This window comes from Tursiops truncatus, chromosome 11, assembly GCF_011762595.2.
Source record: "Tursiops truncatus isolate mTurTru1 chromosome 11, mTurTru1.mat.Y, whole genome shotgun sequence".
Classification (NCBI taxonomy): domain Eukaryota; kingdom Metazoa; phylum Chordata; class Mammalia; order Artiodactyla; family Delphinidae; genus Tursiops; species Tursiops truncatus.
Window position 1 is genome coordinate 79,145,297 of NC_047044.1, and position 15,781 is coordinate 79,161,077.

The window sequence follows — 15,781 nt, forward strand, 5'->3', positions numbered from 1 at the left end:
AGTCAAACCTGTATGCTGTTTTAGCCAAAGCTCTGGAGAGGATTCTGAATATACTTTTTAAATGTAAAGAAAAAGGGTTGAAATAGGACATATAAAAAGTAGACACAAAACAATACAATGGTCTATTTAAACCGGTTTTCTCTTTTTAAAACTAAGATATAATCATATATCATATATTTAAACAAAGGATTATATAGCAGGAAGCAAAATCTCTCCCAGCCCACCTCCTAGAGATCATTGACCACATTTTTCTTTTGTTTATTAAAATATATTTTGCATTACAACACACACACAGAGGTATATAGCAAAATATATTTAAATATACAGGATCATATGATTCAGGAGGTTTTTCAACCATATCAACAAATGTAGATAAGCATAATTCTTTTTAGTAAACACACAGTATTCCATTTTAACATAATTCATTTAACCAGTCCCCTATGGATGGACATTTAGGTTGTTTCTAATTTTGAAATATCAAAAAATAAAACTCTATTGGGTGAATATGTGCCACGGGATATTTAACAAAAACACATTTTCCGATGTGATAAGGACTGACTGTTAAACTTTCTGTAGTAGCTTAAAGGGCAGTTGGAAGAGAAGGTTTCTTAAAGATGTACGCATATAAGATGATACTCTACTTCACAAATCAGAAAAGTTAACCTGTTAAAATGTGTTGGTAGTAACAGTTAGGGCTTGACTCTTGTTAATGAGGCCCTTGGGAAAATATAAACACTCTTCCTGAATTCAAATCACGCCTGCGCACCACATTCTTGTCTTCAGCTCGAGCTTCTGGCGTTCCAGCCTGCAATTGAGGCCTTGCATCAGATGCCAAACTAAACATTTGGGAACAAGAATTGTAATGACCTCCTGTTTATGTTTGTTTGTTTTAAGTAATTTAAAACCATATAACATGAAGTAAAACAGAAAAATTAGGATGGGGAAATAACTCTAAGAAATAGGAAACTGGATATCTTTCAAAGGATTTTCTTGGATATTCATACATTATTCAGAGCATATAATTAATTGTCAGTGTAGATCAGCATGACCTTTGAAACAGAGAAGAAGGAAGGAGAGATATGAATTCCATCCAGACATTAGTGAAAAATACAAAAAAATAAAATTACCTGAATGCATGGGATAAGAGAGAACAGAGGTTCATTCCAGTTCACTTTCCACATCTCCATGTCTAGTGAAGTTTGCATGACTGACTAATGGGCATTCTAGTGAAGCCACGACAGATTGATTACTGCTGTTGTTTTTTTAATCATGAACTTTTTCATGTAGTTAAACCCTGCCTCATTCTCTATTTTAAGAAGGGAAAATAACTGTCTGCCCCTGAAGGCTTTCATATTAAACATGTCAAAGCATATTACTGATGATGTAAAAAGCACTTTGACATGTTTAGCATGAAATACTTCAGTGTCAGAAAACTATTCTCTTCTTAAAATGCCAGATTGTTCTCAAAGGCCTAAAGGAGTCTGTGGACTTATTAAAAGAATGTGCTAACATCCCCTCCATTAGTCTTTACAATGTACGTTCCTATGGAAGAAGGTTCCCTTTGGTGGAGTAGTAGTGATTGGAAGGAGGCCGGGGTTGGGGGGTGTCTGAGATGTTGGCAATTTTCTGCTTGACTTAAGTGCTGGTTATACAGGTGTGCTTTCTTTGTGAAAATTCATTGAGTGGTATTCTTAGACTGTAGTTAATTTCTCTTGATATTTAAAAGATATTAATGGCTTATTATTGATAATCAGCACAACCAAATCAAAAAAGAATGTTTCTACACTGATGAAACAGCTAGTTTTACATTATTGTGAATCACTGTGTTATGTACTTCCTAAGTACAAATGTTTTCTTAATACTTAATTGAGAGGATGATATAATCAAGGGTTAATTTATATGATTTTCTTACTTTCATGTATATTAGTATAATTAGTACTATGTCTGAAAGAAAATACGCAATTTCCTCCAAATAATGACAGTAAAGACTTATTAAGCACTTATAACATGCCATGTGTCAGGCTCGTTTATATGCCCACTACCATTTAATTCTTAAGGAACTAGGAGCTTTCCTGCTGAGAAACACCATTCTAAGGTGGCACTTTCTGAATATTCAATAACATTCGCTATTGCTTGCACAGAATTTTCTTTCCTTTAGATCTGCAGGTTCTTTCACTTATTCAAGTATAGCTGAGGACCTATAATATGCCAGGCATGGTTCTAAACAATGTTGCAGTCTTAAGAATCCTGTCTTATTTCTCCAACACATCTCTTTAGGGGAATTATGGAGGACACACATCTGGGAAAAGCCTTGACAACGATGTTTTAAATATCTTTTAGTTTTATAGCATATCTGGGACTCGACAAAGAAAAGCACAGAATAAGGGGGGGAAAGGCAGTATAAGGAAGCTTTCCGTACTTCAGCATGCTTAACTAATCGCTTCTCTGCAGACTAGATTTATCTTTCAACCAATAAACATTCTGTGGTGCCTATTCTGTTCAGTATCACACAATTTGTCATTTATCGATTCACCAATTACTCCATGTGTTAACAACCAGCCCAATTAATTCATAAACTCTATGAGAATCGGAGTCAATGCTTTATATTACTAGGGGTTGGCAAACTTTTTTGTAGGGGTCCAGGTAGTATATTTTAGGCTTTTTGGGCCATATGGTCTCAGTCACAATTACTCAATTCTGCTCTTGTAGCACGCAAGTAGCCATAGATAATATGCAAACAAATGGATGTAGCTGTGTTCCAATAAAACTTTATTAAAAAATAGGCAGCAAGCTGAATTTGGTCCATTAGTCATGTTTGGCAAATCCCTGCTTTATCCCACAGTACCTTTTATAGTGCTGGACAGGTAGCTGGCCTCAGTAAATACATCTTGCTTGACAGAGTCAAGGGCATTGAAAAAGGAAATGCAGGAAATGGGAAGGGAAGTGGCATTAATTCTGAGTTCTCTAAGGGGACATATCCACATTCCCTCTGCTGCTAACCTGGATTATACCTCTTCCTCTTTGAAATCAGATTCTACAGCTACAGGGAATATTACTTCTACTGATTTAAGGAAATCATATTAGGAAAAGGAAAAAAAATCTGACAAGAAATTCAAATTGATGAGGGAGCATAAACTTGCTCAGTGTAGTATCTTTTCCCTTGCAAGTAGAAAACAGTCATTTGTATATAAGGTAGGAAACTCCAATGGGGAAAAAAAAGGCCCTATTCGTAAAAGAATGCATCATAGAAATCCAAATATGGGTGGTCCAACCAAGCAAAAGTGGTTGGCAGTGGGATTTAAAAAACAAGATTAACACAAGATGTTAAGTCCTGAAATCCATCTAGTCACAAACATGTGTGTTTTTAATGACATTCAGAGCCATTTCCATAAAATGAAAGAACAGAGGTTAATTTATTTCATTGAAAACATTATGAAAAATCTTAGAATTCCCTAGAACTAAGAACCTTTTATTATTTTCTCATGGCTGAAAATCATGTTCATCTGCCAGTGACAAGTAATGCTCATGGTTAGGTGGAGATAGAAGACTGATAGCAGCATAAGATGACAGCAAGGGACCACAGTACCATTTTTTTTTTTCAACATAAAATTGACATATGAGATGCGGACACAGTGAAGGGGCTCTTCATAAAACAAAGTTAACAAAATAAGTACAGGTTTTTCTCAGACCCTACTGAATAGAACAATTATTTCAGTAAGAGGAATCACCCCAGGCTCAGTCCTTGCTGTGACTGCCACTCTCATTTATTCAGAAAATATTTACTGAATACCTACAAAATACTGGGCACTGGGGTACGTATTGGAACATACAGCTTTTTTTCTTTTAAAGTGCATCATTATTCTTTGGGGGAAACACACAACAGCATTTAAAACAGTAAAATAGTTTCAGTTACTGTTATGTGCTAGGGGAAAAAAATAAGTGCTAGGGAAAAAAACTAAGGCATGGCAGCTCCTGGGAGGAACGTGTGGTGTGATTTTAGCTAAAATGGCTAAGAGATAGCCTTTAGGAAAACTTTGGAAGATTTCAAGTTTGGTAATGTGATGATCAGATTTATGCTTTGAGAAGACAGATCACGAGATGCTGGATGGACAATACACTGCAGTGGAGAAGCGGGGGCATAAGAACGGAAGCAAGTAGTCCTGGTAAAGGTGATAGTGGCCTGGTCTTATGACATAGTAGTGGAGACTGAGGAGATATTCTAAGCCATATTTGACCTGCCGAAAGATGAAATTAGCTTGGGCTAGAGAGGATGCAATGGAGAGGTGGTAAAAAGTTGATGAATTCAGTATTAATTTGGAGTATGTTTGTCAGTCTTGTTGGAAGACTATGTGAGTTGTGGAAAGAGGATGACTTCCAGGATTTAGGTTTGAGTGACTGTGCCATTTACTGAGATAAGAAAGACTTCTGAAGGGGAAAACCTGGCAGGGAATGGGTGGCAGAAATCAAGAATTCTGCTTTAGACATAAGCCTTTCTCACCAGCCCATGCCCTAAGGTCGACTTCACAAGAGAGGCAGTCTGGGTATTGTGTTCCTCCTGGGAAAAAATAATTATGTTGTAGCCAAAGGATTATGCACATAACAGAGGTTCAATAAATACACGGTAAGTGAATTTATGAAACAAGTCATTATCCAACCAGTTTTCAAAGTCTAATTATGTGAACAGAATTAGCAAGTTAGTTAAGAAGCATGACAGGCTTTCACAGAAACGATTTATTTGCATTTCTTACCTAAAAACCAGCTTCTTTACCCTCTCAGATTTCAAGGTTCGACCCTGGGTGGCTATACGCCCTTCTACACTGGTACACTCCCTGCTGGTATAACTGTATTCTCAAGGAATAAAAGTGCAAGAATGAGTATTGATGCATTGCTACAGTTTGCAAAACTATTACCAGTCCAGAAACAGAAGAAGAGTTCTTTGATCAAGACATAGATTTTACAACTAAGTGAAAATAATACTCTTTCACCAAACGTTTTGGACTAAAACTAGCCTTGAAACAAGAGAATACTATATTAATGTCTATAAGAAGCAGAAATTCTGTAACTGAGCGCTTTGGAGCCTTCCTCTTTTTCCTTTCTTGTTCCCATAATCATCAGTTTTGAAAAGCAATCCAAGTATTTTTATTTGGATAATACCTAGTTACTTATCTTTTTATATTGTGTATAGCCTATAAATAGCTCTTTATATATCATGTATGTTTAATTATATGGTGATTATCTATAAATTCTTATTTTTTAAAGAGAACTTAATAAAATAAAATGATATAAGTCACTCATGTCATGATCCAGAACTAAGGTCTATTAAACTGTGATATATATTATACAATACATCTACCTAGAGACTAGTACTCTCTTGTTGCTTGAAGGCAATAAATAGCCCTCCGTCTTATAAGATGACACACGCACCTCCACCCCTGCAATCCTTCCACTAAGATTTACACCTCTCGTCTTCAAGACCTGGCCCCCAGACTAATGCCATCTATCGAACTACATCATAATCCACCCTGGGAAGTGAGGTGCCTGCTAAGGAAAGAAAGGGACTATATCGCAAAGGCCCTGTAGGACCCAGCCAACATGTACCAGCAGGAGGCAGGAGACTATGTACGAGACAGTGCTGGATCAAGAAGAGACAGAATATAAGTTTGGATAAGGGAGAGTTTATTGACATGAGGGCATTCTCGCACAGGATTTAATACCCTAGCAAGACTACATAAGATGACACTGAGACACTGCTACGACGGCTCTTGGAAGCATACAGAAAGCAATGGCAGGAATGCCACAACCTACGGCTGACAGCAGAAGTCCTATCACAGACTACACCACCCAGAAGCTGCTGGCCTAATAGTGATGGAATGATCTGTTGAAGGCACAGTTGAGACTCCACCTTACAAATGATATCCTATAATCCATTCTCTAGGATATAGAATACACCCTAGATCAACAAACATTATAAGGAGCTGTGTTCCCAGGAAGTAGAATTCATAGTTCCCAGAACCAAGAGGTGGCAGTAAAAGTGGCCCTACTTATCATCATTGTTAATAATTGACTTGGAGACTTTGTGCTTCCCATTCCAGCAAACTCTAGGCTTTAGAGGTCCTGATTTTCTGTTGCTATCCCAACAAAGGACACAGTATAAGTCCCATTAAACTTTAAGCTGGTACTGCCACCTGGTCACTTTGGGCTCCTCAGGCCAAAAAACTGTACGCAAGGAAAGAAGGCAGGGGTTATTGATCCTGATCAGCAAGAAGAGATAGAGCTGCTACACAATGGGGTAAGGTAAGACTATGTCTGACACCTGGGTGATCCAGGAGGGCAATTCTTGGAACTGCCTTGCCTCATTTTACCTGTAAATAGACAAGTTCAGCAGCCATAGCCCGAGAAACACATGGCAACAGAGCCTTAGAGGTCTTATGACTGTGGATCTGGGTTATCTCATCAGGTAAGCCCCCGGAACAGCAGAGTTCAGTCAAGGGTAGAGAAATCTAGAAAAAGGAGTGGAGGAGGGAGATGAGAATCACTTGTAGCCTTGAGACCAGGTGAAGAAGTAGGAATTACAGCTCTTCCCACCAACTTTCCTTTTTTGTTTCCCCACAAAAGAAAATCAGAAGACCAAACAGAATCCTGGAGGAACTGTTACAAGAACCTATATAAAGGAAATAGACTTGAGTAGTGAAAGGAATGGACGGTAGACCACCACCCAGAGTCTACTTTCAGGACTAATTCCCATAGTTGCTGGGAATGTTGGTGGCTGGTGGGGCTCAGCTAAATCCCTCTCCAGGAATTGCTACCTTGACCAAGGTCATGCCCTCTCTCTGAGAGCCTCCCATATTCAATGACTGGTCTTTGCAGGGGTATAAAGGCCCAGATACCTTGCCTTAAGGTGATTCAACTATAAAGGGCCAGCCCAGTTCCAGGGCTCTATGGGATTAGCTGAAGCCCTTACGCAACTGCATTGCAACTCCTCCCTTTGCCCAAACCTACTTCTTTCTCCCCACATAGAAGCTGGTTCTAAAAGAATTCTCCAATTTCCTGCACACAAATCTCAATCTCAAAGTTGCCTTTGGGGGACATACGACTTAAGACAAACTGGTAAGGCTACACTGTATTGGCTGATTATTAGATCTGGAAATGGCATAAAAACATGAAATCCTAGAGCTGGAAGAGACCAGGAAGACCATCCTGTTTAGTGGTAAGCACTTTTTTTGCTCCCAAAGATAAGTTCAGAAAAGTGGTGGCAGGGTAGGAAGACAAAGGAAAAACATTCAAAATAATTTTTATAAGTTCCTTGGAAAAATATCTTTATGACTTTAGGGTACTTATTTTAGTAAACAGAAGAATGTCATTGAGAAAATCAGTAGTGCTTTTGGAGACTGGTTTTGGTGCCACAACTAGGGTGCTACTGCATCCACTAGGTAGAGGCCAGGGATGCCACTAAACATCCAATGGCTATACTACCCCCAACAACAATTAATTATCAGGACCAAAATGCCAACAGTGCCAATGTTGAGAAATCCTGGTTTAGAGGTCACCAAGTATAGTACACTCATCATCTCACTTCATTCTTGGGATTAGGGGGGATTACTGGCATCGCTTCATTACTGATGGCGAAATAGAAGGAAAGTGACTTTGCAAAGGTCAAAAAGAAAGCTACCAGTAAAAACGGGTCTAGTAGTTCATTCCATTTTATGCAATTTTTTCTGGCCCGGATGGCTATCACTATATAAATGGAGAACACTGGATACTTTTTACTTCCCTTAATCTCTTCCTTACAAATCAAGCCTATTTATAAAGCTTGATCTGCAGGCTCAAGACCGTTATTCGCTGATAACTTCAAACCCTTCATTATATTAAGAAGCTAAACCTTGAATTTCCATCAGAGAAAAAAAGTCATTTGCAAATACATGCATTGTACATTTACATAACATTTATTCCCAAAGTTTGATTCTAATAAAGCACCCCTACATTGTACAGAACTACTGGTGGATTTAATATACTTATATATAGCATTTGCTAAATATCTTTTTTGCTTGTCTTTTACCCCTGAGAGACAGGCTCAGTAAGTACTCTCACCATTGGTAATACACAGATCTGTCTACAGGGAGCATGGAGTCTAGTGGTCGGGAGTATTCCTCTGGAGTACCAATTCTGCCATTTTCTAGTGGTATAACCTGAGACAAGTTACCTAAACTTTCTCAAAGCTTAAGTTTTCTTACCTGTATAATAGTAACTGACTACGAGGCCTGTTACAAGGTGAAATGCAATGACTAATAAACCATACACACTGAATAAATGGTAGCTGTAGTGAGTATCTACTGCTTTTTGGCTTTCAGCATCTATCACTCCTTTTTAATGGCAACTTGAATTTCATTTGGGTATTAATTCTTTCCCATTGGATATAGTCTGATGGACTGTAATTAGGAATCTTGCCCTCTCCTAGCCAGAGGGCAGGTATGTAACCCAAACTAATCCAATCAGATGCTCCCTCCCTGGAATTTATACACTGTGTGGAGAAACAAAAAGAATACAGTTAGTTTTGTCCACATCTAGTAATGGTAGTCTGCCCAGTTATTGTTGTTGTTGTCTTTTAATTGTGACACCATTATTAATGTTGCTGCCTCTGAATTTCCAAAGATGACTTGCTTCTTTTGCCCATTTCCAAGTCGAATGTACAGCCTTCCAACAATTCTGCAAGCCTTGGATATCCTTTCAACAAAATCCCTTATCCTAATGTTAGCCTGATGCAGTTGTATTGCTTGTAACCAAAAGAACCCTACAGGTATACAGGTGCTGTATCTCACACCAGCACCAAACAGCTAATCTAATTAATATGTTATTAAATTAGGTACAAATAAGATTAATGACTTCTCTCTGCCTTCAGAAATAATGTCTAATCATTGATTTGCCTTTTGGTTTTAGCCCTAATACATATCCACACACAGTAAAATCTACATAGGAATTGAAGACTGTTTACCTAAAAGAAAATTTTCCTGTGGAGCAAAGGTGCTGTTTAAGCAGTCATCTCTGTTTGCTCTCTGCTGGAGCACTTCTTGGTAGGACTTCAAGAAATACAAGGCAAATGAAAAGAAACTGCGTTTCTGATTGATGTCTGATTGCCTGGTCCACAATTCTATAGGCTCACCTGAGATCTTAAATAAGAATCTTTTCAGATACAGAGGCTTTCATTATTTTTGGCTTTCCTTCTGTGTCTTGGATGTGGTTGCTCTTTGGGTATAGCTCTGGGTCAGACTCTGTGTGGTAAATCTGAATGTGCAATTACTGGCATCAGGGTTGGAGGGGAGAACTGCAGCAGTAGTGTAACGGCATGTTTCTTAAACAAGGAAAGAAATGAATAATCACTTTGGTTTTTGCTTTACAGATGCTTTGATCCATTTCATTTTTCACTGTGGGAAGATAGAATGGCAATTCTCTGAGTTAACTTTAGCGTTCACTTCCCAGAATAACTCTTTCAAGGCCACGGAATATTATGCCTCCGTCAGCTGGGCTGCCATATGAAGAAGCCAGTAAGATGGCATTTCAGTGCGGGGCACAAAAATACTTTCTTTCCCATAACTTGGTATATAAAATTCAGTGCTCCATTAGCTTCCCACATCCCAGATCAGATGGTTCTAAAGGCAAACACAGTAATTCTTCCAGCAGGGAAATTTGGAAAAACTAAATACATACATAAGAAGGTCAAAGACTCCATGATTCTTGCTGAATCATTATGCCAAATGTCAGATTTTTGTTAAAAAATATGAGAAAAGCCCATTAGCAGACGCTGCAAGGGGTAACTGTTCTTATTTTCAGTATTACTGAAGCAGCTTTTACCAGTTATGATGATGCCTGTAGTTAGGCTGTTCTATGGCACCACTGCCCATCTGTCATCTTGTAGCAAGTTTCTAAACAGAAATGGCAACTCCAAAAGGATCTCTACAGATTAAGTTATAACTATAGAGAAGCTGTTCTTGTGCCAAACTTAAGTCAGTTACCTGCCAGACAGGGTAATTTTTCCTGACCTATAAATGATGAGTGAAAGATATGCATAAGAATCTTTTAAGTGACATATGCATTTCATTGCATATCATTTAATAATTGGTTCAAAACTTTCCTGGAAAAAAAACCCTTATCGATGGCATAGAAATATTTAGTGATTATATAATTTATCCCTTTTCCTAGGAAATATTTTACCCCCTTGTGGTAAGGAAGCAATTGATTTAGGGTGGTCTTTTGATTATTCTTTCTTCTTAGTTGTATACCCCCCTTTCTCAACCCACTAGCTGGCAATTCTACGTTTTGTGAGAAGTATAAGGACCCTGGTTGCAAGGAATTTCATCATATTATGGATTATCATGTACTGAATACATAATAGAACTCAACAAAGATTTTTTCAATTCCTAAAGTGACATTTTCAACATAATTTCTTATGGTAATAAACTTATTCATAATAAAATTCAAGTGTCATCAATTACTTCAGCAGGTACTTCTTAAACCATCATCTAATTTTACAATTTATAGCCTAGCTGAAAACATGCTATGAGATTTAGGATACACGGATTTCAGCCATGAAAGCAGAGTAAATGTTCTTCAGCGTGTGGCACCTATTCATGCTTTCACTTCCCCCAAGGGGACCAGAAGAATGAGTTATCTCAGTGACTACCATTCTTCCCTACGTGAAACCCTACTAGCTCCTTCTCACCAGAGACAAACTGGATGCTAACTACTTTTATTAAACTGCATGATTTTAAGCTTTCCTCCTTTTAAAGAGATTGTTATCTTTCAGTTCAAACACAATTAAGCTATACTCACTGCATTATATACTTTACTGTTTTGAGAATTTTCCTTTTCCTTATTTTAAATCAGAGATTACTGTATTGTAGCTAAGAAAACAGGCGATGATATCATACTTTAAAAAAATATGATTTCTTTGAAATAATGCTGGATGTCAATCCTTTACAGGAATTGGCCCTCCATCATAATGCTGACAAATGATATCCAGTTCAGGTGACTAGTTTTTGTCTGAATAAAGCATTTCTGTGGTGTTAACTTGTTGGAAAGACATGCAAAATTACTGCAATGGCTTATCCTTGATGATAGTTTAAGGTCTTTAAGTAACGGGGAAAGCCCGAAGAAGCCTACCATTGACTGATGGACTACTGAATATATTTAAATATAGGGACCTACGGAATTCTGCCTTCATTTAAGAAAAATGGACAGAAGAATGCCAAGTTTTTTGTTAATTCATAGATGATGACAAGGAAAATAATTAAAAATACTTTCCTAAAATAGTTAAGGCAACTTATATATTTAAAAGTAGTTGAGTCAATACAAACTTCATTCTAGGGGCCTTCAGTGTCTACACGGTACTCAGACAAGTAACATCATTCTGATCCTAAACTGTGTGTTCATATCGTTGATGTCACTGTGGCTTGATGCTGTTTTTCCTTCACTTTTTTTACTTCAACCTCAAACATTCTCATCAGTCTGAAGTGTATTCAGCTGTGTGTAACAGAAATTTGACAAACAGTGGCTTAAATAAGAGTTTATTATTTAATGTACCACAGCCTCTAGGGGTAAGCAGTGCAGAGCTGGTAAGCTGGTAAGTCCAGAAACCAGACTATTTTCTTACATGGGTATCTTCAGCATATATTTTTGCCCTTTTGTTATAAGATGGCTATTGCACCTTCAGGCATTAGCCTGTGCTTGACACAGGAAAGAAGAGGAAGGACAGGCAAAATACATACTTGCAAAAGCAGTCTGACCCTTTTTACTAGGAAAACAGTAGCTTTCTTAGAAGTCTCACGCGATAGACTCTTTTTGGCACCTCAGTGCCTAGAACGAGGTTACGTGGTCATTCAAGGCTGCAGAGGAGTTTGAGGAGTTGTGTGCTTGTAACAAACTATTAATGTGCTACCTTTAATAACCCTGGCAGGGCTTCCCTGGTGGCGCAGTGGTTGAGAGTCCACATGCCGATGCAGGGGACACGGGTTCGTGCCCCGGTCTGGGAAGATCCCACATGCCGCGGAGCGGCTGGGCCCGTGAGCCATGGCCGTTGAGCCTGTGCGTCCGGAGTTTGTGCTCCGCAACCGGAGAGGCCACAACAGTGAGGGGCCCGTGTACTGCAAAAAAAAAAAAAATAACCCTGGCATTCTGTTAGTAGGCAGAAGGGGAGACTTTTTATTATATAGGGAATTAGCACTGTTTGCCACAGTTCTTTAAGGCTAGATGAAGAACTACGGTCTCTACGTAGTCTTTTCTGTTACATTTCAGTCTTTCTTGACGTTCCCTTTTCTGAATGCTCAGAGCAATGACAGGCTGAGTTAAGTATTACAACAATCATGTACTGACTCATATAATGCACTAATTTTTAAATATATCTTTTGACTGATCATCTCATAAGTCCTTGAAAATGAGGTCAAATTTCGTATTACTTTTGTATCATATAAATATGATACTTGACTTATTGATGAATTTACTCATGAATTTCATCTCGATCCTATTTTCTAGAAAAGTAAATGACAGTCTATCATTGTTGCTTTAAAAGTTATTTCATTTGCAACAGCATGGATGAACTTGGAGGGCATTATGCTAAGTGAAATAAGTCAAAGAAAAATACTGTGTGATATCACTTATACGTGGAATCTAAAAAAATACAACAAACTAGTGAATCAAAAAAAAAAAAAGCAGATTCACAGACATATAGAACAAACTAGTGGTTACCAGTAGGGAGACAGGAGAGGAGAAGGGGCAAGACAGAAGCAGGGGATTAAGAGGTACAAATTACTATGTATTAAATAAATAAGCTACAAGGGTATATTGTACAACACAGGGAATAAATATAGCCAATATTTTATAATAACTATTACTGGAATATAACCTTTAAAATTGTGAATCACTATGCTGAACACCTGAAATTTATATAATACTGTACATCAACTATACCTCAATTAAAAAGAAATTTCATTCTTGACCACTCCACAAGCAATCTATTCTCTGAAATGCTTTAAGTCTTACTGACTCTACTCTTCCCTAAGCTTATAGCTTTTCTATCAGTGTTACAATGGTAAAACAAAACAAATGCAACAAATACTGTTCTGTGTTACACTGAAGCTCTTAGGGAGTGAAGTATATTTTAAAATAACTTTAAATCTAGCATTAAAATAACTGTGGTGTAAATCAATTATGACATCTATTTTACAACTCTTTCTATCTTGATTCTCCCTCTCAAACACTGTCTTCCAATTAGGAGAAATGAGAATACAGACTGAATAGTTAACTTTCTCAACAAATGTATGAAAGTGCTTCCCTCACTACACTGTCCTGTTAAAAAAGTCTTTATGGGAATCTTTTCCTAGATATGAGTGTGGAGAAAACCACTGGTCTAAAATAGAAACATTTTACCCCTAAGAAATGCCTTTTTATTAATTTATGAACACGTATTATATTTTTCTACTAATATGCTATGCGTATTATGAAATACATATATTTTTTTAAAAAGTGAGACTAAGGCAATTGAATAATGCTTCATTGTATTTGAAAATCTTGGTTTAGTACATTGCAATACAGCAATTTGGCTCTAGATACTGTCTATTTTTGCACTTGGTTTTAAGGGCTGTCATAGCTGAAAAAGATGCCTCAAAATGATATGTGGGTCAAATCTGAAACAGTGTATAGTTAACTGTACTTACTAAATCAAGATTCTCATTTTTCAATTTCACCCACAGGTTCAGTTTAGTAAAATTTTGAAAAGACTGAATTGAGTATTAGATGACACTAAAAACCTGTGAGAAAGTCATAGTATTTCCCTGTTCTGTTTGGTATTTTCAGGAGGAGGCCGGGTCATGTAGGGCCCTGCAACGACTCTGGCTTTTATTGAGTGAGATGAAGCTGTTTCAAGGTTTTATGCAGAGAAGTGACTAATATGACTTAAGTTTCAAAAAATGACTTTGCCTACTGTGTTAAGAATAGACTTTGGAGGGCAAGAGTAGAAGTAAAGATACCAATTAGGAGGCTTTTGTAGAAGTCCAGGCAAAAGACGATAGTGGCTTGGACAGTGGTGATAGCAATTGAGGTGGTCAGAATCTGGATATGTTCTAAGATAGATTTCCCTATGTACTGGGCATAGGGAGAGAGAAGTAATTCCTGAAGTTTAAGCTTAGACATCATCCTGGGAAGGGTTCTCTGATCCACGAAGATTTCATTCAGTCCCCATTTCACGGGCTCCTACAGCTCCCTGTTCCTCTTCCATCACAGCACTATCCCATGTGTGGCAATTTCCTGTTTTGTTCCCCCATATCTTTACTAGACTATAAGCCTTGAAAGTGTAGGGACCATGTCTATCTTGTTTGTAGTATATACTTAAAATTTTCTTGGTATACAATTGTGTAAAACCTTACTTCTTATTTTTCAACACTGCCATATCACCAATTCTATAAAAATAGTTCATGATCACTTAGATTTTACTATTAACCACTGTAATTAGATAACAGTATATTCTTCAGAAAATGGTGGTAGCTCTTGAATGATTATAGCAAAGGCATTTAATATTTTTCATAACCAAGGGCATGAAAAAGTTTTAAGAACCTGAAGTTATATATGAGAATTGCTATGACTGGTTTCATTTGAATGTGAGATTGGCCAGACCATATACCTTAAGACACTAATAGGTTGAGCGTAAAAGTAAAACAACTACAGCTTCAGAAATGGGGGTTGGGAACATTCCTGCGATGATTGTTGATAATGCAGTTCAAATTTCTATAAACAGCTCTATTCTGACATCTTTTGTTAAGTTTTCGTTTGGTTTGGTACAGTATGTACATACTCTGAGACAAAGTTCTTGAAACAGAACTTTAAAAGCCCAAAGTAAATGAACAGCATGGCTTTTCATGACTCAAAACTTGGTAATGGCATCAATTAATTTTGCTCTTCACCACACCCTGTGTGCTTGCTATGTATGAGCCTAACAAAAAGGGACAAACTCTTTATCATTAAAACTATTTTTGATAGGGCCCTGAAGCAAAGAAGATACAGTATCTACAGTGAGCAGAACTCTCATGAGCTATTGGGTATAATATATTCCATGTAAAAATCCCTTTGCATATCTTTAATGCTGTTTCTGTTTGGAAGGAAATTAAATGTATACTTAGCCAGTGGTGTCCATCCCTTAAGAAGTTTCTCAAGGTGGTGAGAAACTTGGTGAGCTTACTATTACATTCAGGGATTGGTTTTCAGCTGCTGAGGTACAAACCCTGGATTTACCAAAATGCTAAGCATAGATCCTTTTCTCAAGAGAAGACTTGGAGTACCTTAAATTCATAAGGCTGACTATAAAAACATCCCCCAGGTTGCCTAGTACACACAGAATCTGAGCAAATGGACTTAGATTACATACATGTTTAATGGCATTCCTTCATTCATGAAACAAAATTTATTGAACATCTGCTATGTGCCGGCTTATTCTAGACACTGAGAACACGAAATAGACAAAGTCCTTCCTCTCTCAGAGTTTATATTTTAGTCGGGGAGATAGATAATTAGCAAGAAATTTATCTGTTTTACTTACTGATGTATCCTACTTGGAGTACTGCCTGGTACATGTTAAGTATCTGAGAATAGTTCTTGATTGAATGAATAATGTAAACTATTAACACAGTTTCAGATAACATGCGCTAAGAAGAAAATAAAACAGGGTAGGGATATGATGAAGTATTTTTTGAAAGAGGGTAGCTAACCTAGGTTGGGTGGTGTGGTATATTAAATTATTGTC

At 37.5% G+C, this 15,781-nt stretch overlaps 1 protein-coding gene across 33 annotated transcripts in view; it reads right to left on the minus strand.

The window, feature by feature from the left end:
- Positions 1–15,781, minus strand: part of CCDC91 (coiled-coil domain containing 91) — a 417,526-nt gene that overhangs the window by 56,360 nt on the left and 345,385 nt on the right. For 8 of the 33 annotated variants that reach the window (XM_073788903.1, XM_073788897.1, XM_073788900.1 and 5 more), the window contains one exon: positions 11,930–12,134. The exons of 22 other annotated variants lie outside the window; for them this stretch is intronic. In XM_073788903.1, the coding sequence (XP_073645004.1) occupies positions 11,930–12,134 (205 nt within the window). Of the gene's footprint in view, positions 1–387; positions 806–4,757; positions 4,842–6,338; positions 6,501–11,929; positions 12,135–15,781 lie in introns of those variants that run through there. 3 more of the 33 variants (XM_019935877.3, XM_019935903.3, XM_019935831.3) reach the window with 3 other exon arrangements.